The sequence below is a fragment of the Colletotrichum orchidophilum genome (assembly GCF_001831195.1).
Source record: "Colletotrichum orchidophilum strain IMI 309357 chromosome Unknown Scaffold_188.1, whole genome shotgun sequence".
Classification (NCBI taxonomy): Eukaryota; Fungi; Ascomycota; class Sordariomycetes; order Glomerellales; family Glomerellaceae; genus Colletotrichum; species Colletotrichum orchidophilum.
Genome location: NW_019173144.1, coordinates 17,856 through 44,538, shown reverse-complemented (window position 1 = coordinate 44,538; position 26,683 = coordinate 17,856). Strand labels below are relative to the sequence as shown.

At 54.0% G+C, this 26,683-nt stretch overlaps 12 protein-coding genes across 12 annotated transcripts; 7 read left to right on the top strand and 5 right to left on the bottom strand.

Annotated features, from left to right (window-relative positions):
• Positions 1-790: 790 nt before the first annotated feature.
• Positions 791-2,697, bottom strand: CORC01_13346 (Gpi16 subunit; the record flags this gene model as incomplete). The annotated part of the gene is made up of 2 exons (XM_022624963.1): positions 791-2,186; positions 2,240-2,697. Coding segments are annotated over 2 exons (1,854 nt in total), but the record flags the coding sequence as incomplete, so codon positions are not given.
• Positions 2,618-3,837, top strand: CORC01_13345 (uncharacterized protein; the record flags this gene model as incomplete). Its single annotated transcript, XM_022624962.1, has 3 exons — positions 2,618-2,688; positions 2,974-3,313; positions 3,373-3,837. The coding sequence occupies 3 exons, from the start codon at positions 2,618-2,620 to the stop codon at positions 3,835-3,837; spliced, it is 876 nt and encodes a 291-aa protein (XP_022468541.1).
• A 652-nt stretch (positions 3,838-4,489) lies between these two features.
• On the bottom strand, positions 4,490-5,878 carry CORC01_13344 (uncharacterized protein; the record flags this gene model as incomplete). Its single annotated transcript, XM_022624961.1, has 1 exon — positions 4,490-5,878. The coding sequence occupies one exon, from the start codon at positions 5,876-5,878 to the stop codon at positions 4,490-4,492; it is 1,389 nt and encodes a 462-aa protein (XP_022468540.1).
• A 448-nt stretch (positions 5,879-6,326) lies between these two features.
• CORC01_13343 (uncharacterized protein) lies at positions 6,327-6,806 on the bottom strand (the record flags this gene model as incomplete). The annotated part of the gene is made up of 1 exon (XM_022624960.1): positions 6,327-6,806. One exon carries the CDS (start codon positions 6,804-6,806, stop codon positions 6,327-6,329), a length of 480 nt encoding a protein of 159 aa, XP_022468539.1.
• Positions 6,807-8,308: 1,502 nt separating this feature from the next.
• Positions 8,309-11,753, top strand: CORC01_13342 (WD repeat domain-containing protein; the record flags this gene model as incomplete). The annotated part of the gene is made up of 3 exons (XM_022624959.1): positions 8,309-8,438; positions 9,011-10,041; positions 10,089-11,753. The coding sequence occupies 3 exons, from the start codon at positions 8,309-8,311 to the stop codon at positions 11,751-11,753; spliced, it is 2,826 nt and encodes a 941-aa protein (XP_022468538.1).
• Positions 11,754-12,264: 511 nt separating this feature from the next.
• Positions 12,265-13,817, top strand: CORC01_13341 (asparaginase; the record flags this gene model as incomplete). The annotated part of the gene is made up of 2 exons (XM_022624958.1): positions 12,265-12,402; positions 12,507-13,817. 2 exons carry the CDS (start codon positions 12,265-12,267, stop codon positions 13,815-13,817), a joined length of 1,449 nt encoding a protein of 482 aa, XP_022468537.1.
• A 622-nt stretch (positions 13,818-14,439) lies between these two features.
• Positions 14,440-15,632, bottom strand: CORC01_13340 (uncharacterized protein; the record flags this gene model as incomplete). Its single annotated transcript, XM_022624957.1, has 9 exons — positions 14,440-14,481; positions 14,542-14,643; positions 14,703-14,791; positions 14,993-15,015; positions 15,112-15,130; positions 15,194-15,262; positions 15,318-15,371; positions 15,504-15,530; positions 15,590-15,632. The coding sequence occupies 9 exons, from the start codon at positions 15,630-15,632 to the stop codon at positions 14,440-14,442; spliced, it is 468 nt and encodes a 155-aa protein (XP_022468536.1).
• A 455-nt stretch (positions 15,633-16,087) lies between these two features.
• Positions 16,088-16,594, top strand: CORC01_13339 (acetyltransferase; the record flags this gene model as incomplete). Its single annotated transcript, XM_022624956.1, has 1 exon — positions 16,088-16,594. The coding sequence occupies one exon, from the start codon at positions 16,088-16,090 to the stop codon at positions 16,592-16,594; it is 507 nt and encodes a 168-aa protein (XP_022468535.1).
• Positions 16,595-17,116: 522 nt separating this feature from the next.
• On the top strand, positions 17,117-17,635 carry CORC01_13338 (uncharacterized protein; the record flags this gene model as incomplete). The annotated part of the gene is made up of 1 exon (XM_022624955.1): positions 17,117-17,635. One exon carries the CDS (start codon positions 17,117-17,119, stop codon positions 17,633-17,635), a length of 519 nt encoding a protein of 172 aa, XP_022468534.1.
• Positions 17,636-18,604: 969 nt separating this feature from the next.
• CORC01_13337 (uncharacterized protein) lies at positions 18,605-19,252 on the bottom strand (the record flags this gene model as incomplete). The annotated part of the gene is made up of 1 exon (XM_022624954.1): positions 18,605-19,252. The coding sequence occupies one exon, from the start codon at positions 19,250-19,252 to the stop codon at positions 18,605-18,607; it is 648 nt and encodes a 215-aa protein (XP_022468533.1).
• A 1,973-nt stretch (positions 19,253-21,225) lies between these two features.
• CORC01_13336 (uncharacterized protein) lies at positions 21,226-23,544 on the top strand (the record flags this gene model as incomplete). Its single annotated transcript, XM_022624953.1, has 3 exons — positions 21,226-21,774; positions 23,040-23,221; positions 23,358-23,544. The coding sequence occupies 3 exons, from the start codon at positions 21,226-21,228 to the stop codon at positions 23,542-23,544; spliced, it is 918 nt and encodes a 305-aa protein (XP_022468532.1).
• A 559-nt stretch (positions 23,545-24,103) lies between these two features.
• Positions 24,104-26,014, top strand: CORC01_13335 (X-Pro dipeptidyl-peptidase; the record flags this gene model as incomplete). The annotated part of the gene is made up of 3 exons (XM_022624952.1): positions 24,104-25,023; positions 25,079-25,175; positions 25,307-26,014. 3 exons carry the CDS (start codon positions 24,104-24,106, stop codon positions 26,012-26,014), a joined length of 1,725 nt encoding a protein of 574 aa, XP_022468531.1.
• Between the last annotated feature and the right edge of the window lie 669 nt (positions 26,015-26,683).

The following is a 26,683-nucleotide window of genomic DNA, read 5'->3' as shown; positions in this document are numbered from 1 at the left end:
AATAGGATGTTTGAAGAGCTTGGGATCTAGGCTACATTCCCACACTGGACTCAATTATCAGTGGTTCATCAACGCGCGTAGGATGATGTTAAATCATGACTCATAAGGCATAGGAAGCAGACGTTGCTCTTTCGTAGTTTTTTCGCCGTGCAGAATCGGATAGGTTGGCAGCTCTTGGCTACGCGCATGCTCTGCCGTGTTCACGGCATCCATGTGGAACAGGCGATGACGAGTGGTATTGACAGACTCTAGACAACGCAGCTATGCTCAATAGAAACGCACGGTAGTAAACGGCAATAAATCTGACCGTGATGGTTTGGCCGGACATCAGCACGGACGGACGGGTAAAATGGCGAGATCGATGAGTTTGTTGGTTGGGCCGAAGACGGCGAGAGATTTGGGCATCTTTGGGCATCTTTGGGCATCTCTGGAGTCGCAGTGCCAACGGGTATAATCAACAGGGTATGGGCAGGACAACAAAGTATCGGTCGAGGGCAATATGTTGCCGCATCGCCTTTTCATGTTCCGGCTCCTTTGTAGTAGTAGAACGTGATAGACGATGGAGACAACAGAGCTTATGTTCCACGACGGGAAAGTGCTGTTCCACAGCTTCTGATTCATGGCCAATGTCGTATGACAAACCTTGTGGCAGACAAAGTCGGGACGGATGGAAAGACAAACGGACGGCGAGCTCGGAAAGCAATCAATGCTCGACACGCGGCCCCTTGAACGAGTTTACGGGAAAGCGAATGAAGCCGAATATCTGAACGGGAAACACAAACATCACTCTCTATTTCTTGGCTGACCGAATCCCCTTCAGCTTTGCCAAGAGACCGGCTATTTTTGCCTTGAGCACTGGACTGGGGCCTTCATCGGCGCCAACCAATCTCCGAACTAGGATATTATACATGCCACCGAAAGCGAGCGCGATCGCCGTCGAGGTGAAGATGATGACATTGTAAGGCATGCTGAAGTCTGGTGTGGGCAGATTTAACAGCAGCGTAGTGGTGCGTGTACTTTGCGTACGGGGGCTGAGAGTGGTGATGACTGCCGCGGCAATGTCGAAGCCGCGGTTCGCGTCAGGAGGGTATTCAGTGTATCGAAGAATCGACTTTTCAAAGTCGTAGGTGAGGAATACTGTGGAAGCAGGAGGGATACGCATCCGCAGCTCCAGCTGTGTGCCCCTGGCACGGTCGACGGCGGGGCGGTAGTAAATGTCCTCAACGATTGATGGTTGCGAACCTGAGGATCCCTCAATACGCGCGTTGAGAGTGTGTAGGTAAACCCGCATGAACCAGGGAAGTGATTCCATGTAGATGAACTCAACCTCTGTGTCTTTGCTCGGATTCGTAAGGATTGCCTGCATGCCACCATGCTCCTGGCCGTGTCCAGTAAAGCTGCGCTCAGCGTAGATGAGAGGCGTGGGCGGTTCCACCAATTCCTTGATTGGATCTTGTCCTTCCTTATCTTCCAGGGGGAGAACAATCTCCAGCTCTGACTCCGCACCGATCTTGAAGCACCGCGATACACCGTTCGGGTTCAGGATCTCTGTAGCTCCACCAGACGTAAAGACGCCTCTCGAATGAGGAACCTCAATGCAAACCGGCGGTACGTCCTCATCTGTCAGAGGGCACGTGCCTTTGATCGATTTTCCAAAAATCTGGGACAGAGTCCACTCTTGGCCAGTTGTGAGACCGGTGGGGTAGCATATTTCGTCGGAATGGTAGGGCTTCGAGGTGTCGCACTTCAGTTCGTGTCCAGGAGGTGGACGAGGAATCGGATTGTCCCTTGGTCGCTTGGACCGGTCAATGTCGAGGACCATGTCGATAGTCTGCTCGATTTGCAGAATGCAGTCCTGGCCCTCGGGGCAGACAGGCTTGATGTCAATGGCCATGCTTTGGAAAGAGGAATCGAAGAGCTTGTGGCCGTCCAGCAGACTCGAGATGCCCGCCTTTCCTTTGCAGGGGAGTAGCTTCAAAAAGGGTGTCAAGTTCTCTGTGCACACCACCTCCTTTGCCAGAACACCGTGAAGGAGCTGCATATTCGGGATGGATGCTTCGGGATGGTCGCCCTCAGGTTGGAATGACATGACCGGTCTGGTGGTTCGGGTTCCGTCGACGAAGTTGAGCGATGCGCAAAAGAGTCCTGAGAGCGCATTGGTGAGGGTCAACCACTTCTGGTCGGCCCTGCGTGTGTTGATTAGTATGGGTACGTCCTTGTTGCGTGCAGAAGGTCATACTCCTCGTGCGTCTCGGCCTCAAGCCATGCCCACAGCTCCACGCCCGTCCCGCCCTCGCGCTGACCATCCCACGGCCGACTCCCCCAGCTCTCAGCATCCCATCTTCCCAAACTGAACCTCAGATGCAACTCTCTCGTTCCGGCATATTGAAGAATTTGGCCCAGTGACCGGGGGAAGTATCGAAAGTTCTGTAAGTCGAAGTCGGACAACGATGTATTGGATCGAAAGTTGAAGCTCGCGAGGAGGGCGGACAGGGGTAGCGGGCGGAGGTTCAACTGCTCATGGTAATCCGCAGCCAGGCCGAAGGAGGCCAGGCAAGAAAAAAAAAGGGCCGCCAGAAATTGGCGCATCTTGGAGAGAGTGTCGCAGCGCAAAAGAATGAGATTCGCGTCTGCTGCGTTCTCTCCCCTGCACGGCGGCGCGTGCAATGCTGCTGGAGGCGAGGTCGTGTAGGTGGTTGCTTGGAGGGATGCCGAGGCGGTATGACTCGGCAGAAATAGCTATTATGTAACCACACTCGGGGAAAGTACCTACCCTTTGCAGCTCTCCACATTCTGCCCATGGGTCATCCCGCGCGACACGCTTTATTTCACTAGAACGTCGCGAATTTCCTTACTGTCCGAGATACCCAATTGACTTTCCCACGAAACATTGCGCCAAAAGCGATAGACGATACAACACACAGGTCACAACAGTTACCACTGAGCATCACATACAATGGCCGCAGAACAGAGAAAGCTGCTGGAGCAGCTCATGGGCGGCTCCGCTAGCACCCGGGCGGCCTCGCTCTCCATGACAGACCCCAAAGTCTGCAGATCATTCCTCGTCGGCACATGCCCTCACGACCTATTTACGAACACTAAGCAAGACCTGGGACCCTGCCCAAAGCAACACTCTGAAGCACTCAAGGCCGAGTACGAGGGACTGTCAGATAAGGAAAAGCAAAAGTACGGCTTCGAGTACGACTACATGCGCGACCTCCAAAAGTACATCGACGATTGCAATCGGAGGATAGACTCGGCACAGCGCAGGCTCGAGAAGACACCCGACGAGATCCGTCAAACGAATGCTCTGGTACGGCCCCGGCACTTTCCCCCCGCAATCCTGGAACTCCTTAGCTAACCAAACGACAGTTGAAAAGCATTGCCGAGCTGTCGTCCACAATCCACAACGGCACCCTCGAAGTAGAGATTCTCGGCGAAATGGCCGAAGTATCCCGCGCGATCGACGAGTTCTACCGAGTACGCCAAGCGCAGCAAACAAAACTGGACCGCGAGAAGGAACTCAAGGCCCTGTCAGACACCTCGGGCCCGTCCGGCCACCAGAAGCTGCAAGTCTGCGATGTGTGCGGCGCCTACCTCAGCAGGCTCGACAACGACCGTCGTCTAGCGGACCACTTTTACGGAAAGATGCATCTCGGCTACGCCCAGATGCGCAAGACCTTTGACGCGTTCCCGAAGGAGATGCGCCACCGCCAGCGGGCCCCGATGGACGACGACAACATGGGACCGGGCGGCCCCAGAGGTCCCAGGAGCGGTGGCGGATACCGTGGACGTGGCGGTAGGGGATACCGCGGCGGCGGTGGTGGTGGATGGTAGGCCCATCCGGAGAGCGAAGAGCATCGCAATCCAACTAATGAGAGACTGGGACATCCGTGGGCGACGTCCCGGTCTCAGAGATCATATCGAAGCTCCATCTTGGATCTCGGAAAAAACCAGCAAACCACCCCGGGGTCTTGGATTATGACTGAGCGTTGTCGAGACCGACCACCAACACTCTCCGATCCACGACTCGAGTTTGTATAACTCAAACAAACGGCTTAGCATGATATTTACAGCATGTAAAACGTGGGTGACGACACCAACGTAGGTTCATTTGCTTCATACTAAGTCTTTTAGGCCTCATCATCGCCACCGATGCATGGACCGTGCCAATACGGCCAGTAGCACGCTCACGGCGGCGCGACGGATCAATGTCAAAGGCACACAGATGGCGACATTGGTATTCCCGGACGGTATCATGTATTTACGCTCGTAACATTGCCTGGTATACTTGAGACTTGCGACTCCTGAATGCCCGCTTAAGGAGGAACCATGCTTAGAGGCGAACTAAAATGTACTCCAATAATTCCTCTTCATCTTCCTTCGTGGCGTATTCAAAAAAGCGTCGTCGCTATTGTTTTGTGATCCAATTCGTTATGCTTCTTTCTCATCGCAAACCCCTGGCTATGAAACAGCTCAGTTAGGCTTCTCACGAAGACGACTGCGCGGCGGCGCTCTTGAGCTTCTCGTCGAATGCCTCCATCTCGTCATCCCATCTCCCGAGAGGCGACAGGACAGGAGGCGAAATGTCGCCGCTCGTAGCCTTACCGGGCAAGGCAGGGAACTCTTCGGTGCTGATGACAGGCGCCGGCGCGGGGGGTTGGGTGGCGTGTGTCTTGGCCTCGCGAGCGCCATTCGAATCACCTCGTTCATGGTCGTTGCCGTATCCACCGCGACCGCCGCGCCCACCCCGGCCTTGCCCTCGACCACCCCTTCCGCGGCCCCGACCACCTCTACGCTCCTCACTACCACCACCAGCGTATCGATCGCCTTGCTGCGCATCATCCTCGCGCGAAGCAAACCTACTGCCCGCGAGCCCAGCACCAGACCTCGTCCCCCGAATCCCACCATTCGCCCCGCGGAACCCCCTCCTTTCCTCTTCCGCCGCAAGCGCCTCCTTCCCCTCATCCCACCCGCCCTCCTTGATACTCATAGCCTTGAGCTTCCTCTCCCGGTTCCGCGCACGCTCGTCGTCCATGCGCCTGCGCTCCTCTTCCCCGCGCCGCCGCCTCTCCTCGTCGAGCTTCTTCCGCTGTCGCGCCTCCTCCATGCCGCGCGCGTACGCCTCGGCGTGGCTGCGCTCGTCCTGCTCCGCCTGCTCGAATTTGCGCGTCTTCTCGGCGTTGAGGATGCGCATCTGCTTCATTTTGGCGGCTAGCTCCGCCTCGCTCAGCTTCGTGCGCGGGTTCGCGCCCGAGCCGAGGCGGGCTTCGGCGTTGAGGGCTGTGTTTGCGCCGGGGGCGGCATGTTTCTCGCGAGGCGCATGAGGTGCCGAGGGCGGCGGCGCGGGGGAGTTGCTCTTCGTTGTTGCATTGGGCGAGGCAGAGTCGCTTGGGGTTGCGGCGGCAGGAGTAGGAGCAGCAGCAGGAGGAGGAGCGGGAGCAGTCGGCGCAGCGGCCGGGGCTGGTGAGTTTTGCGCCGCCGGAACGGTCGAGGGCTGAGGTGTGGGCGTGCTCGCGGTCGGAGGGGGAGTCGAGACGGCGGCGGGGGCAGCCTGGCGAGGGGCGCGCGGGGCAGCAGGGGCTGGCTTCGGGTCGGCGAATCTGGAGTTTGCGAGACCACCCCTCGGCGCCGTGGGCGGCTTCTTGGCCGGGGCTGGCTTTGGCGCAGGAGGAGCTTGATGCTGCTGCTGCGCTGCGGGCTTCGGCGCGACGGTGGCGGGTTTCTGAGGCTCAACAGGCGGCGTCGCGACGGCGGCGGGAGGGGGAGCAGTGGCAACGACGGTTTCGACGGTCTCGACGGCCTGCGGATTGCTTACGGGCTCAAAATCGTCAAAGAAGAGGTCGTCGTCTGTGCGGCCTCCGAATTGGTCGTCCATTTTTGGAGGTATTTTCTAACAATTAAAGTGAACAAAAAATAAGTAACTCAGATTGTTCGACAACAAGCCACAACAAGGGAAGCCAATATTATTGGAGCAGATGCACGAGGTTGGTTTGAGACGTTGCCTCGAAGCTCTGGTGTTTGGACGGGGCCTGCGAACCATGCCCTGTCGGATTGGGCAAGTGGGGTTATCAAGCGCGAATCGAGACTGCCCGCCCTGGAGAGGAAGCCACTGGAAGGAAATACTCTCGGCCCGCCGCATCGGAGAAAGCCCGGTGAGGCGTGGTGGATTTGTGTCTCTACCTTACTCCGTACACAGTGTTTATCTGGCACATGAACGGTCGATCCTTTCCCAGCGTCGGATCCGACTCAAGCAACACACCCAGTGGGACGCAGAGGTTTCGACAGGTATGAGGACCTAATAATCATTCTCATCAAGCCCCGACTCAAATTTCCTTCAATCTCTGTACCAGCTTCACATACAACGCTTCGTAACTCTCCACCAGCGGAATCCCGTATTTCGAACAGACGACCTGGACGTTGCCTCTCTTCTTGTACCCGTCAGGACAAGCGACGATGACCTTCCCCGACCGAGCACACAACCCCAATTCGAGTAAGCTAATGTGGCCTTCTGTATCCGGTTCAAAGTACACCACGATGATGTCTGCCCTCTCCTGCATCTCCAGCTCCCACTCGGTCTGACTCCTGAATCTCTCATCGGCGATATCCTCCTTCCACGTGCTGTCCCAGTCCGGCCGGAAGGGGTCGAATATGATTACCGGCAGATGAGACAGTGAGCCGCTGAGGTCCTTGCGCCAGTCTCTCTTGCTTGTTGTGCCAGCAAGGAAGACGCTTTTTTCGTCCATCGTCGGTGGCCTTGTCAGAGGTCGAAGGACTCTGTTATTATTGGGTGGCGTGGTGCTCATGGCGGCAATTAGAGCGTCTTGAGACGACTACTAGAGCCTCAAGGTGTCCAATTCAAGATGATGATGACTTTCTGCAGAGTGAGGACGGAATTCCGGGAAATACTTGACTGCAGTTACTTTATCTCCTGTCGAGCCGGAAGAAGTTGGTGGGTGAGATGTGTGCATCCCACTACCGGTCAGCATGGGGGCGGATGACAGTGATTACATAGCACTTTCATTGGCTACTGCAGTGGTGGGCTTCCAACTGGCGGTTCACGCTACACATACCTTCTTTTGAAAGGTAAGGTACCTGTTCAGTGTTGTTCGTTCAGTCTTGTTTGGCGCCTTTTGAGCCATTCTCGCGGCACAAGCCTGCGCCGCTGCTTTTTCAAGTCCGCTAGGAATATAATAGCGATCTCGCAAAACCCATCTCCTCAGCTCCACTTGCATTCCGTGGATGGGTGATCAATGAAGAAAGGCTCAGGGAGTAAGGCGAAAGTTTAAGCCCCATATTCAGCTATTGCTCCACCCCTTAATTAGTCGTACAGCAGGGCACCTCAACACTGAAGCTGTATTCACAATGGTTTATCCCGCAGCCGCAACCATTGTGCTGTCTGATTCACCGGGACAATAATACGCGGCTTATGGTACGGATAGACTCCTACCCGACGGATCTGCAGGGTGGATGGGTGAGAACAGAGGCCTATCAGGTGGTCCAACGGGCAGCCGCTTGAGCTTCGATAACACCCTTGCCGGTCTGTGTCCCCTTGTTGAACAGACTGGCCATTCACCGGTGCTCCGTTTTCGTCGCCCGGAGCGTAGTCCCCTCCAATAGGACAGATACTGGGCGCGGCTTCGGAAGATCACCACGCGCACCCTGGATGTGGATTGGGGTTTTGGCGCAGCTATGCTGGCAGCCGGATACCATCTTGCGGTGAGCTGCGCCGCTGCCCGCTGTTGAGGCCCTCCTCCATATCTCACAGGCACAGCACGCCCATCAAAGGGAGGTCGGCGAGCATCCCGGGCTGTCTCAGCTGGGTGTCACTAGCTGAGAAGGATGGCTTTGGTGTATGCCGAGCGGAAAGACTCCACGTCCGTAGAGATCCAGGCGGTGCTTGACTGGCTAGGCGCTCGCAGAGAAGCTCAATGCGAAGCGGTAGACGCCTGTACGAGTTGTAAAATGTGAAATCACGCAACCGATCTCGGCCCTGCGGACAGTTCCTTAAGCTCACTCCCGGCCGCCTGTTTTCTTAATTTCGTTTCTCAACTGAATCATACCTTATCATACCAAAGTTCCGCATTCCCTTTTATCACGAGCGCATGATACCATCCCCTCCAATGTTGCGTCATGAAGCGGTGAGGGAGTCAAAGCCATCAGGACGTCCGTACAAATAGAGAAAACTCCCCACCTGGCTGGGCGAATACCCCAGGATCGAGCGGATTCAGCCTATCTACGAACACGTATACCTACCATAGCGGACCTCGAGTCGGAAGTGCGGCCAAAACCACAAAATCTCGAGGAGATGGCTGTGGTATACAAGTCGGGGGACCACCACGCCCCGGGCGAGGAAGACTGCGAGGGGTGCCGCAAGATACACCAGGACCTGGTTGAGCTATCGGTTGGCTCCGAATCTTCCGAGGAGTACGAAGATGGTGAGTTTCCCTTTTCGCTCCTAGAGTCATCGGCTTGTTGGATTCGAGAGAGAGTTCAAGCAAGGGACAAGTGTCTGGGAAAGTCGAAGCAGACGAAAAAGACAAAGTGTCACGAGACGTATGCTTCAAAGTGACAATTCGTGCCACATTGGTTCCCCTAGTGCCCCTGAGAATACAGCAGTGGACCTTGTGGCTACGGGAGCTAGAGCACTTGGTCTGCCAGGAACTGCACCTAGGGACTGGGCGATCCACTCAGCCCGGAACTCTGGAGACGTCCCTCCAAGTCCCGTACGGGGGGATCCACGCTGGGGAGGTGGGCGGAGCGACTGCCCTTTAGCGCATTTCGTCATTCGCCATTTTCGTTGCGAGTTGGCAGCCGAATCATGGGAAATGCGTCACCGTCACCGCCAACCCTACGCTGCTGCTTCCTGTCTCGACACGCCACTCTTCTTCTCCTTCACCTCTCCTTCACCTCGATCGGCTCTCACTCCTTTCTTTCCGTTGGGTCGGTCGTTGCATTCTTCCCTCAAGCACCACAGCTGACAAGCTCCCCCTCCCTTTCTGCGCGACAGAAGACACAATGCCGTCCGCCATCGCGGCTTCCGACCTATCCACGAACCTCAGCGACACAGACGACTACTCCCAGGTCGCCCCCGAACTCCTTCACAACCTCAAGCACGACAGCTCCGTTCTCGCTCTCGCTGTCAGCGCCGAGAGCGAACGCATATACGCCGGTACCCAAGATGGAGAGATTGTCGTGTGGTCCCTGGCCACTTTCCACCAGGAACGCATCGTCCAGGCCCACAAGCGCAGCGTGCTGAGCCTGTTCCTGACGCCCGACGGCTCCATGCTGTTTTCGAGCGCCGGAGACCCTCTCATTAACGTCTGGTGCCCCAAGACGATGAAGCGGCTCTACGAGATTTACAGCACCTACGATGTCGGCGACATTTTCTCCGTGGCCTACAGTGCTCAGCATGAGACGGTGTACGTCGGCGCGCAGAACACATCGATACAATGGGTCAGCCTGACCGATCCGAATAACCGTACCACCCACGACTCTTCACAACATCCCGACCGTCGGAATCATAGGTTCTTCGACTCGCGAGCTGTTGGAGGAACGACGACGCCGCGCCGTAACGACGAGAGGTGGACCTTGATCCCGCGGTCTGAAAAGGTGGTGGAAATTCATCCAGGGGCTCTGCAGATGTTTGCCCACTACGGCTACGTCTACTCGATGCTCATGGCCAAGGGTCCGACTGTGCTTGTGGAACCTGACGAAGAGGTGCTCATCTCAGGCGGCGGAGACGGTACCATCAAGTTGTGGAAGCTTGGCGCTGAGGGAGATGATCAGGCTGCGAAAAACGACCGCGAACCCGGCCTTCAGGAGCTAATGTCACTGGGGGCCGACGATGCGGAATCAGTCATGTCCCTTGCGATTGACGGTTCATTCCTGTATGCTGGAAAGCTGCAGGGAGTCATCGAGCTGTGGGACCTGGACACCAAGTCGAAGTTGCGAGTGATCAAGGGTCACAGGGGTGATGTGATGACACTACAGATGGGCTGGGGCTACCTCCTGAGCGCTTCTCGCTCGGGTTCTGCAAGTGTAAGTTATCTGTGCTTCGCCCTTCGTTCCTTGCTAACAACCTATAGAAACACACTACTGTCCACTACGGCAAGTACCAGGACAAGCAGGTTGCGAATATTAGCCAAAAGTACCAGTGCGTAGCGCGCTGGAAGGCTCACGAGGGCAAGGTTCTTTCATCAGCGGTGACAACATACAACAACAGACAGTACTACATCACCGGCGCCAACGACGACGATGTTGCCATCTGGCGCATTGACTGCTCATCTTATGAGGATCAACAAAATGAGGTGGAGGAAGCCAACGACGTTATGATTAAGACGCTTGGAGAGTTTGTGTCCTACCGCACAGTATCATCACGTCCAGAATTCGCAGAGGACTGCCGGAGAGGCGCAACATTTCTCGGATCCTTGTTCAAGCGGCTTGGTGGTCACGTCGAGATGCTGAGCACGGAGAGCAGCCCCCACAACCCAGTTGTTCTCGCCAAATTTGATGGTGTTCTAGAGCCGGCCGAGAAGCGCAAAAAGATACTCTTCTACGGCCACTACGATGTCGTCCCGGCAGATACTAAGAAGGGCAAGTGGGGGACGGACCCGTTCCAAATGAAGGGTGTCAACGGATATCTCTACGGTAGAGGTGTCAGTGACAACAAGGGCCCTATCATGGCTGCGTTGTTTGCCGTGACGGATTTGCTGCAAGCCAAGAAGCTTGCCAACGACGTGGTCTTCCTGATTGAGGGAGAGGAAGAATCGGCATCTCGCGGGTTCAGGGAGATTGTTCGGAAGAACAAGGACCTGATCGGCGACGTCGACTACATCCTGCTTGCCAACAGTTACTGGCTCGACGATGAGGTACCCTGCCTGACCTACGGTTTGCGCGGCGTTCTGCACGCCACCGTTTGCGTCGATTCACATCTGCCCGATCAGCATTCCGGTGTAGACGGCTCGTACATGAACGACGAGCCACTGTCCGATCTGACATCTACGCTCTCGAAGCTGAAGGGCCCCGGCAACAAGGTGCTCATCCCCGGCTTTTACGACGACATCCTCCCTGTCACCGCCGAGGAGGAGACGAGATACGACGACATCGCATCGACGCTCATGCGACAAAACCCGGAAAAGGGGCCCGCCGACAAGCTCAAGGCCGCGTTGATGGCCCGGTGGAGGGAGCCCAACTTGACGATCCACCGGTACAAAGTATCAGGACCAGATGGCAGCCTGGTCAGCAGCCACGCGAGTGCTAACATCAGCTTGCGTCTGGTGCCAGGCCAGGAGGTCAACGACGTCATTGCTTCGCTGGGCACGTACCTCGAGAGCGAGTTCGCGCAGCTTGAGTCCAAGAACTCGCTGACCATCAAGATTGATAACAAGGCCGAGCCGTGGCTGGGCGATCCCACCAACGCCATCTTCCAGACGCTCGAGGAGGCCATTATGCAGTCCTGGTCGTCCGTATTTGAAGGCGGAGGAGATTCTGCGGGTGCAAGTGACAACGCCGGCGGGCCCGCAGCTGAGACGGACCAAACGAAGGCGCAGAAGCCCAAGAAGCCCCTGTACATTCGTGAGGGCGGCTCGATTCCCGCGATCCGTTTCCTCGAGAAGGAGTTTGGCGCCCCGGCCGCCCACTTGCCCTGCGGACAGTCGTCGGATTCAGCTCATTTGGACAATGAGAGGTTGAGGGTCCTGAACCTTCTGAAGAGCCGGGAGATTATCGGATCCGTGTTTGCCCGTTTGTAAATGGTCAACATTTCTGGCATTGATTAAATGGGCGTTTTGGGGCACTGGGCAGCGGCACGTCCGCGGATTTTGTACAAATAAAAAGAAAAGTAGAGGGATACCCCAAAAATTCAAGTCATTTCTAGACAGGTGCTATTTTCTCTTGGGGACCAAAGTACATCTGGCGAAACTATTCATTCGCATCTCAAGTGCAGCGACTGACTCGTTTATAGTGGAAAGATGGCATTTCTGACCCCTCTGTTGACGTGATCCGAACATCGGCACGCTGAAGCCGAGCGTCGGCCGTTAAGCTTCCCGATTCGGCGAATCCGCCCGGGTCGGTGGGCTTATCTTATCATCAACGACAACGTCTCTCACCTCCCATCTCACTTGAGACGCTTCAGTGAACCAAGTTCATTGCATCACAAAATATCACACACCGATAAATCTACGAGAAGTACATCAGGATTACAGTGAGGCATTCATCGGTCTGGGACTCAAGAGACGGTAGAGAAAAGAAGAGCAAGAGAAGATGGAATATAAGCGTCAGTCTCCAGCTGCCGTCAAGGTCAAGCCGCGCCTCATCATCCACGGCGGCGCGGGCAACATCAAGCCGTCGAACCTGCAGCCGCCAGAGTATGAGGCGTACCGCCAGGCCTTGTTGACGATTGTAAGTCCAAACTCACCATCCCCCCTCACCTTTCCTTGGTTCAGACCGTCTCTTGTGTCCTCAAAATTTCTCACCTAGACACTCAATTACTCACACGCGCGTAGGTCAGCAAAACTAACGCCTACCAAAACACACCCGGCGCATCATCCGGCACCAGCACCAGCAACCTCCCCTCCGCGTTAGAGACGGCAACCCACGCCGTGACCCTCCTGGAGAACAACCCCCTCTTCAACAGCGGCCACGGCGCAGTCTTCACCCGCGACGGCATCAACGAGCTCGAGGCCTCCGTCATGGTCTCCCGCGGCTTCGCGAAGCGCGGCGTCGGCGTTACGGGGCTGCGACACGTCCGCAACCCCATCCTACTCGCGAAAGCGATCCTCGAGCACGGCGATGAGGATCTGGGGGGCAACCCGGAGAGCAGCCATCCTTCTCTTTCCCCTTCCTTGGCTACTAATGCTGATGTTGCTGCTGCTGCAGCTGCTGCTACCGCGGGCATCGACGCCCCCTCGGCCCAAGGCCACACCCTCCTCCACGGCGCCACAGCCGAGACCCTTGCCAAGCGTTACGGGTTGGAGCTCGTCTCCACGGACTACTTCTTCACGCAGAGGCGGTGGGACGAGCACGTGCGCGCCCTGGAGAGGGAAAAAGCCGGTAAAGGGTTGAGCACGTACAGCCGGACAGAGTTCCTGCCGCAGGGCACCGTGGGCGCCGTGGCGCTGGACGAGGAGGGCGTCGTGTGCGCCGCGACGAGCACGGGCGGGCTGACGAATAAGTTGACGGGGCGGATCGGGGATACACCCGTCGTCGGGGCCGGGTTTTGGGCCGAGGAGTGGGTGGAGGACGGGGACCTGACTGGGGCGTTTGGGCGTGGTGGTGGCGGCGGTGCCGGCGACGGCGGGTTTCTGGTGTTGAGTGAGAGCTTGAAGGGTTTGATGGCGGATTGTCTTCCTTCGCTGAGGACCTATGCACCGGTAGCCGGCGCCGCGGCGCTCGGTGTGGGTAAGAGCAAGGGTGTGAAGACTACTAGGGCGATTGCTGCGTCTGGTACCGGGAACGGGGACTCGTTTATGCGCGTCGCGGCGGGTCGGACTGTGGGCTCCGTGGCGCGGTGGAAGCCGCTCTCGGGAGCCGACGCCGTGTCCTTTGTCTCGGGTCCGGGCGGGGAGTTGCAGAGCAGCGCCGGGAAGCGGTGGAAGGTTACCGGCGAGGGCGAGGGCGGCATCATCGGGATCGAGATCGCTGTCACGAGGGACGAGGAGGGGGCCGTAGTCGGCGTGAGGTCCGCGATTTTGCAGGATTTCAACTGCAATGGGATGTACAGGGCGTGGATCGACGACGACGGTAAGGCGTATGCAAAGATTTATCGGGACGATGTCGAGGGGGTTGATGTGAGGGAGTTCTGCGAGAAGTGGTAAGCTCGGAAATTTGGGACTTCAGGTAGAAACGCTCTAGAGTCAGTCAGAGAGATTGTTGAAGACGCGGAAAAGAATCAGAGTTGAGAAGAAATCAGCGAGTTGATGGTACAATTATGAACACCTCTATCCCATACAGTTTCAGTACTCGTGTCAAAAAAGGGAGAAGAGACTGTCTCTCTCCTCGGATCCAAACCCTAGCCGCGTCGAGAACAAATGCAGGTTTTGCCCCTGACCATGCTGCCTAGACGGAAGCGTTCCTGCACGCCGTTCGTCTACGGGTTGAAAGCCCCCTCGAGATCAAGATGGCCGTCGGCCCCCTTGTCTCCAGCCGCCAGTCTCCGGCGACTGGCAGCAACTTTTCGCCCTATTCTACATGAAACGCCACCCTCTCCTTGCCAGATGTCGCGATTTTATAATTGAATGGATTACGAAAACGGGATCGAATTGCTTCGGCCCTTTGTGATGTGGAAAACAAATGTCAAGCCCTCGTCAAAGGACAAAAAAAAGGCTTTTAAGCCTGAGGAGTAGAGAGGGGTCCGAGTGATTCTTCTCGTTGGCAGGCGGTCGCTGGATGGCCGTCGTGTTCTTCGGTAAAATTGATGCTTGGCGGAGGGTCGGTCGTTTATGCGAGGGCCCTCTCGTCGGAAGGAGGAGGTGCCGGCATCTATCACGCGGTTGTCAGCTTAATGTCGGCGATGATGTGCCTGAGAGCGGTTCAACTGACCTCCAGCTTTGTGCTTCCCGCAAACATCTTCTGGAAACCAATACCGACACCCTCGATGACGGCAAGGAGTAGCGCGCAACCAATGGCACCATTTCGGGCGGCCTGGCGAACCAAAAGGTTAGTGACATGTGGGAACAAACCGTTTGGACAAGCAGGGTTACCTTGTATCCTCCACGGATGGCTAGCGCTCCTCCTGTGAGAAATCCAGCGGCGATACTGTTCCAAGGATCCTCCTTATGTCCGCGAAGACCTGTACGCGGAATATTAGCTTCCAAGACATCAATTTTGCCATGTCATAAGATCACAAGGGAAATTGCTAGCCTTGCTCTGGCGCAATAGCTCAAGCTGACACGCCTTGTTGCGAAAGCACCATCACCAGGGCTAGGCCTTGCAATTTCCCCATGTATCTGGTGACTCTACGGCTTGGGTTTCGGAAGAAATCGGTCCATACTTTTTACGGAGCAGTCGAATGTTCTGTTTGACATCCATTCAGTCAGTAGGAGGTTAAGACATCGCCACAGGAGTTTGTAATGGCTTGGCGTTCCGAGTTTCGACAAAGGGATTACTCACGAGAACAGACCTCCCCAAACTAGAGACACCTGTTATTAGCATTGTTCGCAAGAGCAAGGGGTTCCTAGAATCGAATGCTTACCACCAAAGTTTCCTCCGAGTACGGGAGCGCGCATCTTGATGGCTGAGATGGCACCAATTCTTCTCTCACCTGATGCACCGTTAATCATCACCAACTTTGACACCGCGCAAAGGAAAGCTATTACCATAGGGCGAGTTGCGGTAACCCTTGATACCGTGCCATACCGTTCCGCCGATGGCTAGACATGTGTCAGAATGCAAGAGTCGTGGCGATATAGATCGATTCGGAAGCTCGAGGTTCGAAAATGAGGTGTGTTCGAGATTCGAGATGGATGCCGATGTTCGCGGTCGCAAGAGACTAGATTACTCACCTCCCATAGCAAAAGCTCCGCCAAAGTCTACAGGATAGTTAGTATTTGGCTTCAAGGGGGCAACGATGGTCAGACTGGGACTTTACCATTGAGGATGACCCAGGGGCAGGGATCGCGAGTGTGATCCATTGTGAAAGCTTTGGTGTGCGGTCGGAAGGTCGTGTGATAGTTGGCGAACAGCTGGGAGCTTTGAGACGCGGCGGTTCGGTGTGGCTTCGCTGGTGGTGATGGACGTGGATGGTGAAAAACCAGGTTCAAGATGCGATTTTGGTGATGCTTGGGTGGCTACGGCGGGTCAGGATGCGACGGGTGTCGTGAATGATTTCTCCGACGGCGGACTTTTTCGTCTGATTTGTTATCTTATCGAGCGTCCCAGCCTCCGATTGGCCAGTGGGGTCAGAAGCTCTCCACCACCGGCGTTATCTCGTCATTGTCCCAATTAGGCAATCTACCTCCCGTTTTATAGCCAGTCACCGAAAATGATTAACAACTCACCATGCCCTACGCCTACAAGTTGAGGTAGTTTGGTCAGCTACATTGTTTACAGCCTAATCATGAATTCTTTGGTCGGACAATAGTACATCATGGCCGACAAAAGTTTCGAACCAACATCCTCTTGTAAAGGTTATTTTCTCGCAAGAGCCAGCACAGAACATGTGCCGCACATTCAATCCATAATCAGAGCTGCGTACTCTAAATACATCGACCGCATCGGCAAAGAACCAGCGCCCATGAAGGCCGACTACCACGAGCTCATCAAGACGCAACTGGTCTACATCCTTGTCGATGAAGAGAGCGGTGCAGTGGTCGGTGCCATTCTTCTTCGCCATAATTCTTCAGCGAGCGTACTGCACATCAACAATCTGGTCGTTGCACCGGAGGCCCAGGGCCGCGGCTACGGTCGAGTTTTGATGAAGAGCGCCGAGGACGTCGCTCGAGCTTTCCTCTGCACTTCTCTGCAACTGTATACCAATGTTAAAATGTATGAAAATCTCACCTTGTATCCAAAGATGGGTTTCACGGAGACGGAGAGGAAGACGGAGGACGGGTACGAAAGGGTGTTCTTTCGTAGGAAACTGGATGGCGCCTAGCCTCTATTATCGCTGCCGAGGTTGTGAACCCCACACTCAGTCAAGGCACTGAAGGGCGACTAACAAACGCGTCACGAAATAGACAACGGACGTCATGCAGTCAACCCCGGATGAGTCCAGATGGGAATGAGAATCGGAAAAGTATATCAGCAATGGAATAAGTGCTACGGGTCCGTCAATGTAAGACATCTAGCCTGAACTAAACGTAGGAGGCCTTCAATGAGCTAACCTCGATTGGTGCACTTGGATTGAGACAAACCAACCAACGAGAAGCAAAACCGGCCCTCCACCAGCGGAACATTTCATGTGGGGCACGTGTTGCTATTATGCATATCAGAAGCTCTACGGCTAGTCGTCCTTCACACCAAAGCTCCATCTCGCAAACCATTCACTTTTGACGGCGATTCCATTAATATATGTGTGGCAATTTCGATTTTGCTGGTCCTAGTAATCGGCTCGTTTAATTGTGGCCTCTCAATTCAGAAATCACCGTCACAAAGCCTAGGCCCTCGCCACTACATCATGGCCGCCCAGGCCAAGCACGACGACGCAGTCTCTGATTCCACTTCAGCCATCGACTCTCCGGTCTTGACCCCTATAACAACGTCCATAGCAGGCGACATTTCCACAGATGCTCACCTGAGCGACGTTCCTTGGCCCGGCAAAACCTTTTACATCATCGAAAGGCAGTCCGGCAAAGCCATCACGCTGGTCGACGACCAGCCAGTGCTCCTGGACCTCAGAACCACTCGCGATCCCAGTACCGTATGGCTTTGCGTCGAAAAGCAAGGGTATTTTGGGTTTCAAAACCCAAGTGCAGGGAAGTTCATCGGCCACGGCGGCAAGAGCGACGTGGGCACATGGTCCTGTGAGCTCAGAGAATGGGAGTCGTGGACTCCGAGACAACACCCCGAGGGAGGTTACCAGCTGCTTTCGCCATATTGGTCACATACTCTGATGGTGCTTTGTGTTGCTCAAGACAGAATCAATCTGTGTAGGCGGTCTCATGGCACGACATTGTGGGAGTTCATCCAGGTTTAATCGTGCTGCCCTTTACATGGGTGTAGGTTGTAGGTGTACAGGTTTTGGTATTCGTTTGCCTGTTTGAAGCAAATCGGAAGCATTAGCAAGTTTAGTCAAAAAGGATGGCAACTGAGTTACTTTCTCTTTATTCATCGCACCTTCTAGCAATAAATGCAGCACTTTCCATTTATTTGAGCCGGTGAAACTTGGACCTTGCATAGTAAGCCTAATCGGCCACTCTCAAATGTCGGAGGTGCAGTAGCATGTTGGATGTCCAGAAATGCCAGTCAGCAAAGCAATGAACAAGGTTATTGTCTTAATGGTGAAATAGAGTATTTACTGAGGTCACCACCCGGTACGATAGCTGATGTGTCGATCCAATCTACTTCCCCAACTTTACGCATACCACACGGCCATTATTAAACAGAGACTTTCATCAACCGGAATACCCAAAGTCTATAAAGACAATGAGTTTTTCAGTTCCTCAGAGGAACCTCTCGGGCGTGTTTGGTATCCGTGCGCATCGTGACGAGAATACGCAAAGCTTAGAGATAACTTCTCATGTCTCAACCTACTTTCTGCACAGAATAACTTGGTAGGCTAGCTAGTTGTCACTCATGTTTATGCGAGGAGATTGATGTTAACTAGCGGCGTCATTAATAAGGACAATTCCGGGCTCCAATCGCCTTGTTTCTGAAAATAGATGCTACGAGCCGGATGCCCGCCTCCTGGCCTCATACTCCTTAAGTGCAACCGAATTACAGGTTAGGGACTTGTAATTACAAGTATAGAAATTCTTTTTATAAGCGAGTAATCACGATTTTCCACAAAGGTTTAACACCTGTGGCCATGAGATGTATGTTCAGTGAATTATATTGAGCATTATCATATTGAGTCCTAAAAGTCCAAGTCATGACCAGCTTCACAGCATCAAACTGTGGAGGTCTATTCGTGCCACGTCCCATGTATACAGTACTCTCAAATGCCTTACAGCAGGGCAGCGCCGATGGCAACACCAGCCACGAGACCGAACAGCTGGCGAGACGCACCGGTAGGAACGGCGGCGTTGGGGCTGTTGGTGGCTCCCGAGGTCGCAGCAGATACAGCAGTCTGCGTGACACGGCTAGACTGGCTGCCAGATGCCGAGGCGGCGGTCGTGGTCAGGGTCGTCATTGTAGCATTGCTGAAGCCGCTCGAGGTGATGACAACGACAGCCGAGGCAGAGACAGAAGTTTGACTCTCAACGGCCGCGGAGTCCGTAGACGTGGTGACAGCAGTACTGTCAGAGACACTGACTGTGGTCTCCGGAGCCTTGGTGGTGACGGCGGCCACGGTCGTTGAGACCACGGGCGCGGCGCTGGTCTGCAGGGGCAGGAAGGAGGGCGAGTAGGTTCCGGTGCCCTCGTAGGATGGGCAGCCGGGGACGGTGGTCTTGGGAGGGGCGCGTCCGCCGCCGCAGTCGAGGGCAGCGCAGATTTCGCCGGTGCCGGGGACGTACCACACGCGGGTTGCGTAGGGTGTGCCGCCCTGGGTGGGGGTGACGACCGAGTCGGAGGAGACGCAGCCGGCAAGGTCTGTCCTGGCCAGGACGGCGGTGGCCATGATGGCGAGGGAGGTGACGAATCTGAGAGACATGTTGGTGATTCTGTGTTGATGTTGTCGGCTTGCCGTAGTGGAGTATTAATTTGGTATAATAGCTCTGATTAGGTTGTAAGAGCAGTTCAAACGATTGCGATGATTATGAACGAATGTAATGACCCGAGGTTGACGATAGGCTTCGAGGTCGGTGGCCGGTATTAGGGATGAAGTGAGAGAAGAAGATCAGAATATTCCTCGCCGTCAAAAGATCTTTTTCACCCAGACTTTTGTATGTCAAGTGGTTCCATAACGCCTGCCTTGACCCCGGGTCTAACAACGCCCCTGGACGGAGCTAAGCGGGTCTGAGACGGGAGTCTTGCGCCACCTCATCTCGGAAGCCGCTTAGCGGTCATTAAGGCCATCCTACAGACGCCCGACCCAACGGCTCTGTGATGCTGTGGCTGTTTGGTATGTCTCATACTGCTGATTTAGATGCCGTTGTAGCCGTCCCGGTCAGATTTTGTCGCAGATCCGTAATTCCATTCGATGAGAGGGGAAAAAAAAAATAAGGGATTTTCTTCCTTGGCCAAGCACGCTACGTTGCCCAAAAATATCCATCGGGTTCGTAAAACTGCACCGCCCCCTTGACGGTACCGGTAGTCCGCCGGTCTCGAACAGGCGAATGGGGCGGATGGCCCGCGCCGGGATCTCGATCCTTGCATTGCAGTTTTTTCTCCGGCTGTCCCCTCAATCCTATTTGCTGGGTTTTCGTATACTAATTCCTGGCTGCAGGTACAAGTAACACGAAAAGCAAGCAGAGTGGTACAACAGCGTTTGGTTTGCAAATCAAATGAGATCATGCATGCATGGCTGAGTCCCTGGGTTGTATTTTGGAAGCCAGAAGAGACATTAGCCAGGGGCGCTTTTGAAAGCTGGCCATGTCTTGATGACACGATGTTCGACTCCCCCTTCTTTGCTCGACTTCAAGGTGCCGCGAGATTGGGCGCGTACACATTCAACCTTCAATCAAATCTCCGAAGACTTACTGCATGCTTTTTTGATCAAAAGCAGAGCGATCGGTGTTATCTGTATCCCTTACAAGGCGTGCTACCAACGACAGCAGCAGCCTCATGGGTTTTGCCTCCTTGAGACTCTGCACCGTGAGCAAACACGTTGTTTTCACAGCTCCAGTCAAGTTTGCATGGAGCTCATCTCGTTCTTCTCGTCCTCACCACCCCTTATCCCTGGCACAGTCCTGTCCATAAATGAAACAAGAGAGAACTACATGTAATTTGTCGGTCGCACAGCTGTCAATACTTATATTCGTGTCGACCCTGGGCGCATCAGTCGCACGCCGGTGTCTGGAAGGATGGAAAGGCTCAGAATGATCAAAAGTTCGTCTAGTTGGGTGTGCTCGGCTGTGTTATAGCTAAGTTGATACTATTGGTAGCCGAGTATGTAAATGTGTTATAACTCCAAGTTGCTAGATGCCAGACGACACCAAGATGCTCAAATAATCGAGTCTCTTTGATGAAAAATCCTTCTTTCTTGTCCTTTCCTGAGCTTCGATAAGTGAAGCCAAGGTCTGGAATGATTCTATTCGAGTCTCAAAGCTGAACCGGGCTTCTAGGTCAACAAAGGATTCGCCCAGTGCCGAACTAGCACTCGATTGTTCTCGTGGAGTCGGACATCAGCATGGTTGTTTCTTGAAGACATCATTATTCTAGGCGACTCGATCAAGTATTTTGTTACCGCAAGCGTTCACTTTGCCTGCTCAGCCCTTTCAGGTCGGTGCCTGGACAGGCGGCTTTGGTTATCTGGTGATTTAGGTTAGTACCTAGTATAAATGTGGCTTGCCATTCTATTAGACCACTCTCATTTGAGTCATATCCAAACCATTTTCAGGCTCGGTATAGTCCCCGTCGCATCATTTCCATTACCACTGACCACAACCCAATCGTCAAATCTATCAAGACAACCTCCTACACACTGCCTCACTCCAAATACTCACACTTCATCAAACAGCCGACATGTGTCAGAAAGTCGAGATCCTGATTGTCTGCTGCGAGGAGCGTTGCTCCAGTGTCTACAACAACGGCCTCCGAAAACCTCAGATGCGCCTAATCCCTCATCCCGAGACAGCCTTCGTCCTCTGCGGTAAGGCAACCGATATGAACTACCGCAGCGATCGATTTTTCATGGACCTCCCCATCATGTCCAGCGTCCCTACCAGCTGTCCCGACCTGCTCGTCAACTACAAGTTTCAGCTCGTCCTCTCACAGGTCGCTTCGAAGCACATCATGGAGTTGGAAACCAATTCCCGGGTCCAATGCAGACTCTGCTCTGGCAAGAAGAAACCTCAAATTGTGTCGATGTCCGATAAAAAGTCTACTGTGCAGTCGATGGCTCCTGCTGGACAGGCGCACGTCGAGGCTAAGTGGACGTGTTGTGCCGAAGACAAATGCAACCCGAATGCGGAGTGCGAGTGTCAAGCCGCTGCCCTCCTGTCTCGTGATTCGGATTGGGCAAAGGAAGGTGAGGCATGCATTTTGGCAGGAGATGGCGACTTTGATCTTGATGTAGAGAAAATTGCATAGCTGGTATCATGCCTGCTCTGGGAATGAGGCGTTCGGCTTGATTCGTGACCACATGTTTTTTTGATTTTGAGATAGAACGCTGTGTACTGGATAGGTACAACAAATTGAAAGAGATTGACGTTTTTTTGCGCGTAACGTAGCTCAGTTGAAAGCTTGCTGCATATGTGATAAGCCCTTGTTCGGTGCATCTAACAATGCGCAAGAGAGGTTACAGCCAGCTTGCTCTAACCGGATATGGTGTCGAGAGCCGCAGAATAGACTATTGAGGATGGCCAAGCCTGGTGATGGTATTGTCAATGAACATCACTATGATAAAATTTCTCTTGGAGTAAGCTTGGAAAAGAATGCGGGTGCTTTTCACCATCCAGTTCTGTGAAAATCATCTAATTAATCTTCCAGTATTTTCATATTGATTACCACTGGTCCGGAGCAGTGTTTTCCATCCCAGCTCCTAGCCTCAGACTCAAGTTGATTTGCCAATTTCCTGCGTAATGTATGAGTACTTAAATTTCATCTCCGCCAAGCCGACCGGCCAGTCTATAATTCGATGTGACCGCTTCCACTGCTAAGTGGAAAAGGGAGACTTGAATTTAAATCAAGGCATTTACTTGTCCACATATTGCCCTTTTAAGTTTGAACGGGCTGATATCCTCCCAACTGAACGCCCAAAGAGTCTCTTGTCATCACTGCTGTAACTTACATTTATTCAAGAATAACTCGAGCTGCCTACCATTTCTGTAACTCATATGGCACATGCTCTTCTATCCTAGAGCCCTATATTGCACCTTAGAGTGGACCAAGCACGCCATGTGGTTGTCCCAACAAAGAGGATAAGCTTAATCTGGATCTTGCATGGCAGCCTCTGCGGCACATGCAGATGTGACTCTGGCTGATATTGACTCCTGTCAGAACAGCTGAGACTGGACGCAAGCGTGATAGGCTTGCCAACTTTACCGAAGTATCCTCAAGCTCACATGTGGCAGGAACGTCAGCCTAACTCGTTTCCAATACCTCTCTGATGTTCGTTCAGAAAATAATTAGTGTGGTTATGTTGATATGGCGGTTTCGACAAGGTGCGGCCGTCAATTCGCTTGTGGTTTAGGCTTTATTGAGGTGCTGCCCAGATCATGAATGTCAGCTGTACGATACGTTATTGATAGCTTAGAAGCATCGCGAAAAGGGATCCGGCATAAGGCTTGGCCGTGAGCAAGGAAACTATAAATCGTTGATCAACCTCAATCCCTAAGGACCAGATCCCTCTTGCTGACGCTGCCCCTACCTACCCCTTGGAGGACCTTGGACTCAATCAGACCTATCCCTGGGAACTTTTCCGCATCAACTCGATTGAGAGATTCAATGATGGTGGTTTCCTCATCTCTTCCCGCCACTACTACTCCATCTTCGAGATCGCCAAGGATGGATCCGTTGAGTGGACACTGAACGCAAGTAATCTACTGATTCTACTCTACCGTTACCTGAACACGAGCTTCGGCTGGCAACAACCAGGGCCAAAGCTGCGGCTCTTTCGCTCTCAAAAACAGCCTGTCTTTCTGATCTCAGTACAGCGCCCGCATCCACGACGGGGGCAACGGCACCGCCCTGGTCCCCCTCTTCAACAACGACAACAGCAGAGGCCGGAGCGGCGTCAACCAGACCGTGCTCGCCGGCACTTCGGAGGATACGTTGACCGAGAGGATTTCTGCTGAGAAGACTTGCTTTGAGACCAATGCCGCTTTCTCTGTCTCAGTTTAGTTTGTGCGCGGCGAGAGCGCTGCCGAGGGCGTTGAGACTCAGTGAAGTTGTCGCCGTCCAGTGCCAGTGCTAGAGCGCCGTGATGGTCAAAACAATACACTCAATCCGGACTGATATCAAATTCACACAGAGAAAGTATGATCTATTGCATAGCAAAGTAATCTAATCTCGAAATGATCTATCATGAATGAGTCTAGCGCAGTGTGAGATGAATCGTGGATGAGCTTTGCATGATGGATGTTGAGGGGAAACATGATGCAAGGAACCCGCCGCCTCCAAAAAGCTTCGTTTCAGTGCACCTTCCCACTAGGGATGTTATCGGCCCCACTGAAGGATTGCTGCTGCAACGTTCCCTGTCCCAGGACCCGGCATCCCGGGCCCGAGATAAGCCACCCCGCGGCCTCCAGAGTTCACGCCCCGTGTCTCTACTTCAAGAACGAGGCTTTCCCCGCACTCTTTACATTTGAAGTGATCATTACTGCTGGATGCTCCGCCTTAATATTCGAATTCACCAAGTCGGACTTTGCCATCACAAGAACACAAACTGCGCGTCATCACCATGGGCACTCATGATCTTGCAACTCGGCCTCATCCGGCCGGTGTCTCGGACGGCGACTGGGTTGATGTGAGTGACTGTCGTGAACGCCAGATAACTGCAGCAGACTTGGAGTCTATGCCGGAACGGATCACACGCGTCGCTTCGGATGAAAAGAATCTCAATAAGTTTTACAACATCAAGTTTTCTACTACAAGGTCTCATCGATTGGAACGTTACTACAATGAGGAGCTCGAAAGTCTATTCAAGGCACCGTTCGATACCTACAGCCAGGAAGATAGGGTAGACTTCATACTGCTACGCAACTATCTGAGGCGGAATCTGCGTGTCTTGCTTCTGGATCGTGAGCGAGACGAGCTGGCGAAGCCGGTTCTACCATTTGTTCAACCGCTCATCGATATCTGCGAAGCTCGTCAAAACATGGTCCCTGTTGACAGCAAAAAGACAGCCATGGTATTGAACGAGACGGCCAAGAAGATAGCCGCAACAACAAAGGCTATCAAAACCAACGAGATCAAAGCCAATGACTCGACTTTCTCACGTGCTATGAGCACCGTTGACCAAATTCGAGGCCACATCGATGAGTTCTATGGCTTCTACGCTCCATATGACCCCTTGTTCCCTTTTTGGTGCGACGCGCCCACAAAGGAACTCAACGAGGCCCTCGCCGGCATCAAGACGGCGATAGACACCAAGCTCATTGAGAAAAATGGGTCCGGGTCTATCCGCGCTGCAGTAGAACCGATTGGGCGCGCCGGGTTGATCACGGAGCTCGAAGCGGAGATGATACCCTACACGCCCGAGGAGCTCCTCAAGCTGGCGCAAGAACAGTACGATTGGTGCGAAAAGGAGATGAAGAAGGCTTCACGCAGTATCAAGTTGGGCTCCGTTCGACCGGAAGGGAATCATGGAAGCGGATCTGGGTATGTGACGCCGAATGGCCCTTTTCCGGGTTGGAAACCATCTCACACTCTACAGTCTCAAGGCGAGGGATGCCGGCTTTGGTGATGACTGGAAGGCGGCCCTGGAATATGTCAAGAATTCCTATGTTGAGCCTGGTCAGCAGCCCGAGATGGTAAGTCAGCTGGCCTATGAGGCCACGGCCCTTGTGAAAAAGTATGACCTGGTCACGGTCCCAGAAATCGCGGGCAAGTATTTCCATACGCTCCTCTCGGCGGCATAGGACGCTAACGTTTCCAAGGCGAGACGTGGCGCATGTTCATGATCTCGGCAGAACGTCAAAAAGAGTCCCCCTTCTTCCTCGGCGGCTCGTCCTTCTGGGTCTCGTATCCCACCGCCGCCATGGACCACGACCTGAAGATGATGGTGATGCGCGGCAACAACCCTCACTTCTCGCGGGCGACGGTTTTTCACGAGATGGTGCCTGGTCACCGTTTACAACTGTTCATGGGCAAGCGTCACCACCCGTACCGCGAGCTCTTCTCAACGCCCTTCTTCGTCGAGGGCTGGGCCATGTATTGGGAGTTTGTCTTCTGGAACAGGGGCGACTTCTTCGCGAGCCCCGAAGATAAGATTGGCACCCTCTTCTGGCGAATGCACCGCTGCGCGAGAATCATCTTCTCTCTAAAGTATCACCTCGGCGAGATGACGCCCCAAGAGTGCGTTGACTTGCTGGTCGACTGGGTCGGGCACGAGCGATCCAATGCCGAGGCAGAGGTCACGAGATCATTCGGCGGCGAGTACTCCCCTCTGTACCAGGCCGGATACATGTTGGGGGCTTTGCAGATGCATGGCTTGCGGGAGGAGGTGCTGACAAAGGGGTTGATGGGCGAGAAGGAACTTCACGACAAGATCTTGAGGGCGAACACGATGCCAATCGAGCTGCTCCGGGCACTTCTCCTGAATCTGCCCCTGAGTCCGGACACGGAGGCTCAGTGGAGGTTCTACGACTGAGGCTCAAGTCACCTCCACATGGCAAATGAGTGACGCCTGTCACCACTCCTGTACATTACATTGCACTCGGCTGATATCCTAGCATATCAGTTTGGAAGAATATCTCTCTTTTGATCATTTCAACTGCCTTCTCCCCGCAACCCCGGACACTGAGAGCCAGTTCACGTTGTCGCCGATCACAAAGCCTGTGAAATTGGGGGAGACGGCGCGGAGGACTCTCTTCATGCACTCGTACTCATGGCGCCGCGATATCAAGAACGGAAAGTTATAGGTCGAGGCGGACGCCCGTAGCGTTCAAGATGTCAAGGGAATACAAATGAAGTGCGCCAGACAATGGTTTGGTGATAGATTGCTGCCTTGGTTGAGCTCATGCGTTAGTTTGAGCACGTTTGGCCAAGTTTCTAGAAATAATTCAGACCAGGGGATTAACCAACCGTGTCTCTTGAGTACCAGGCCGTCTGCATGGTTCTGTTCGTGTCCTACATGGATGATACTTCCATGAGTTCGATGTGGCCCATCCTGCAGTTATTCTCGGATCAACTCAGCCTAGCATGTTTAATTGTAACTCGAGCTGTCTTGATAAAAAATTCTCAAATCATTTGTCATTAGACGCAGTATCACCAACGTCCGACTCACATGGAATCGGGGTCGACCTTCCGAAGCCGAGGG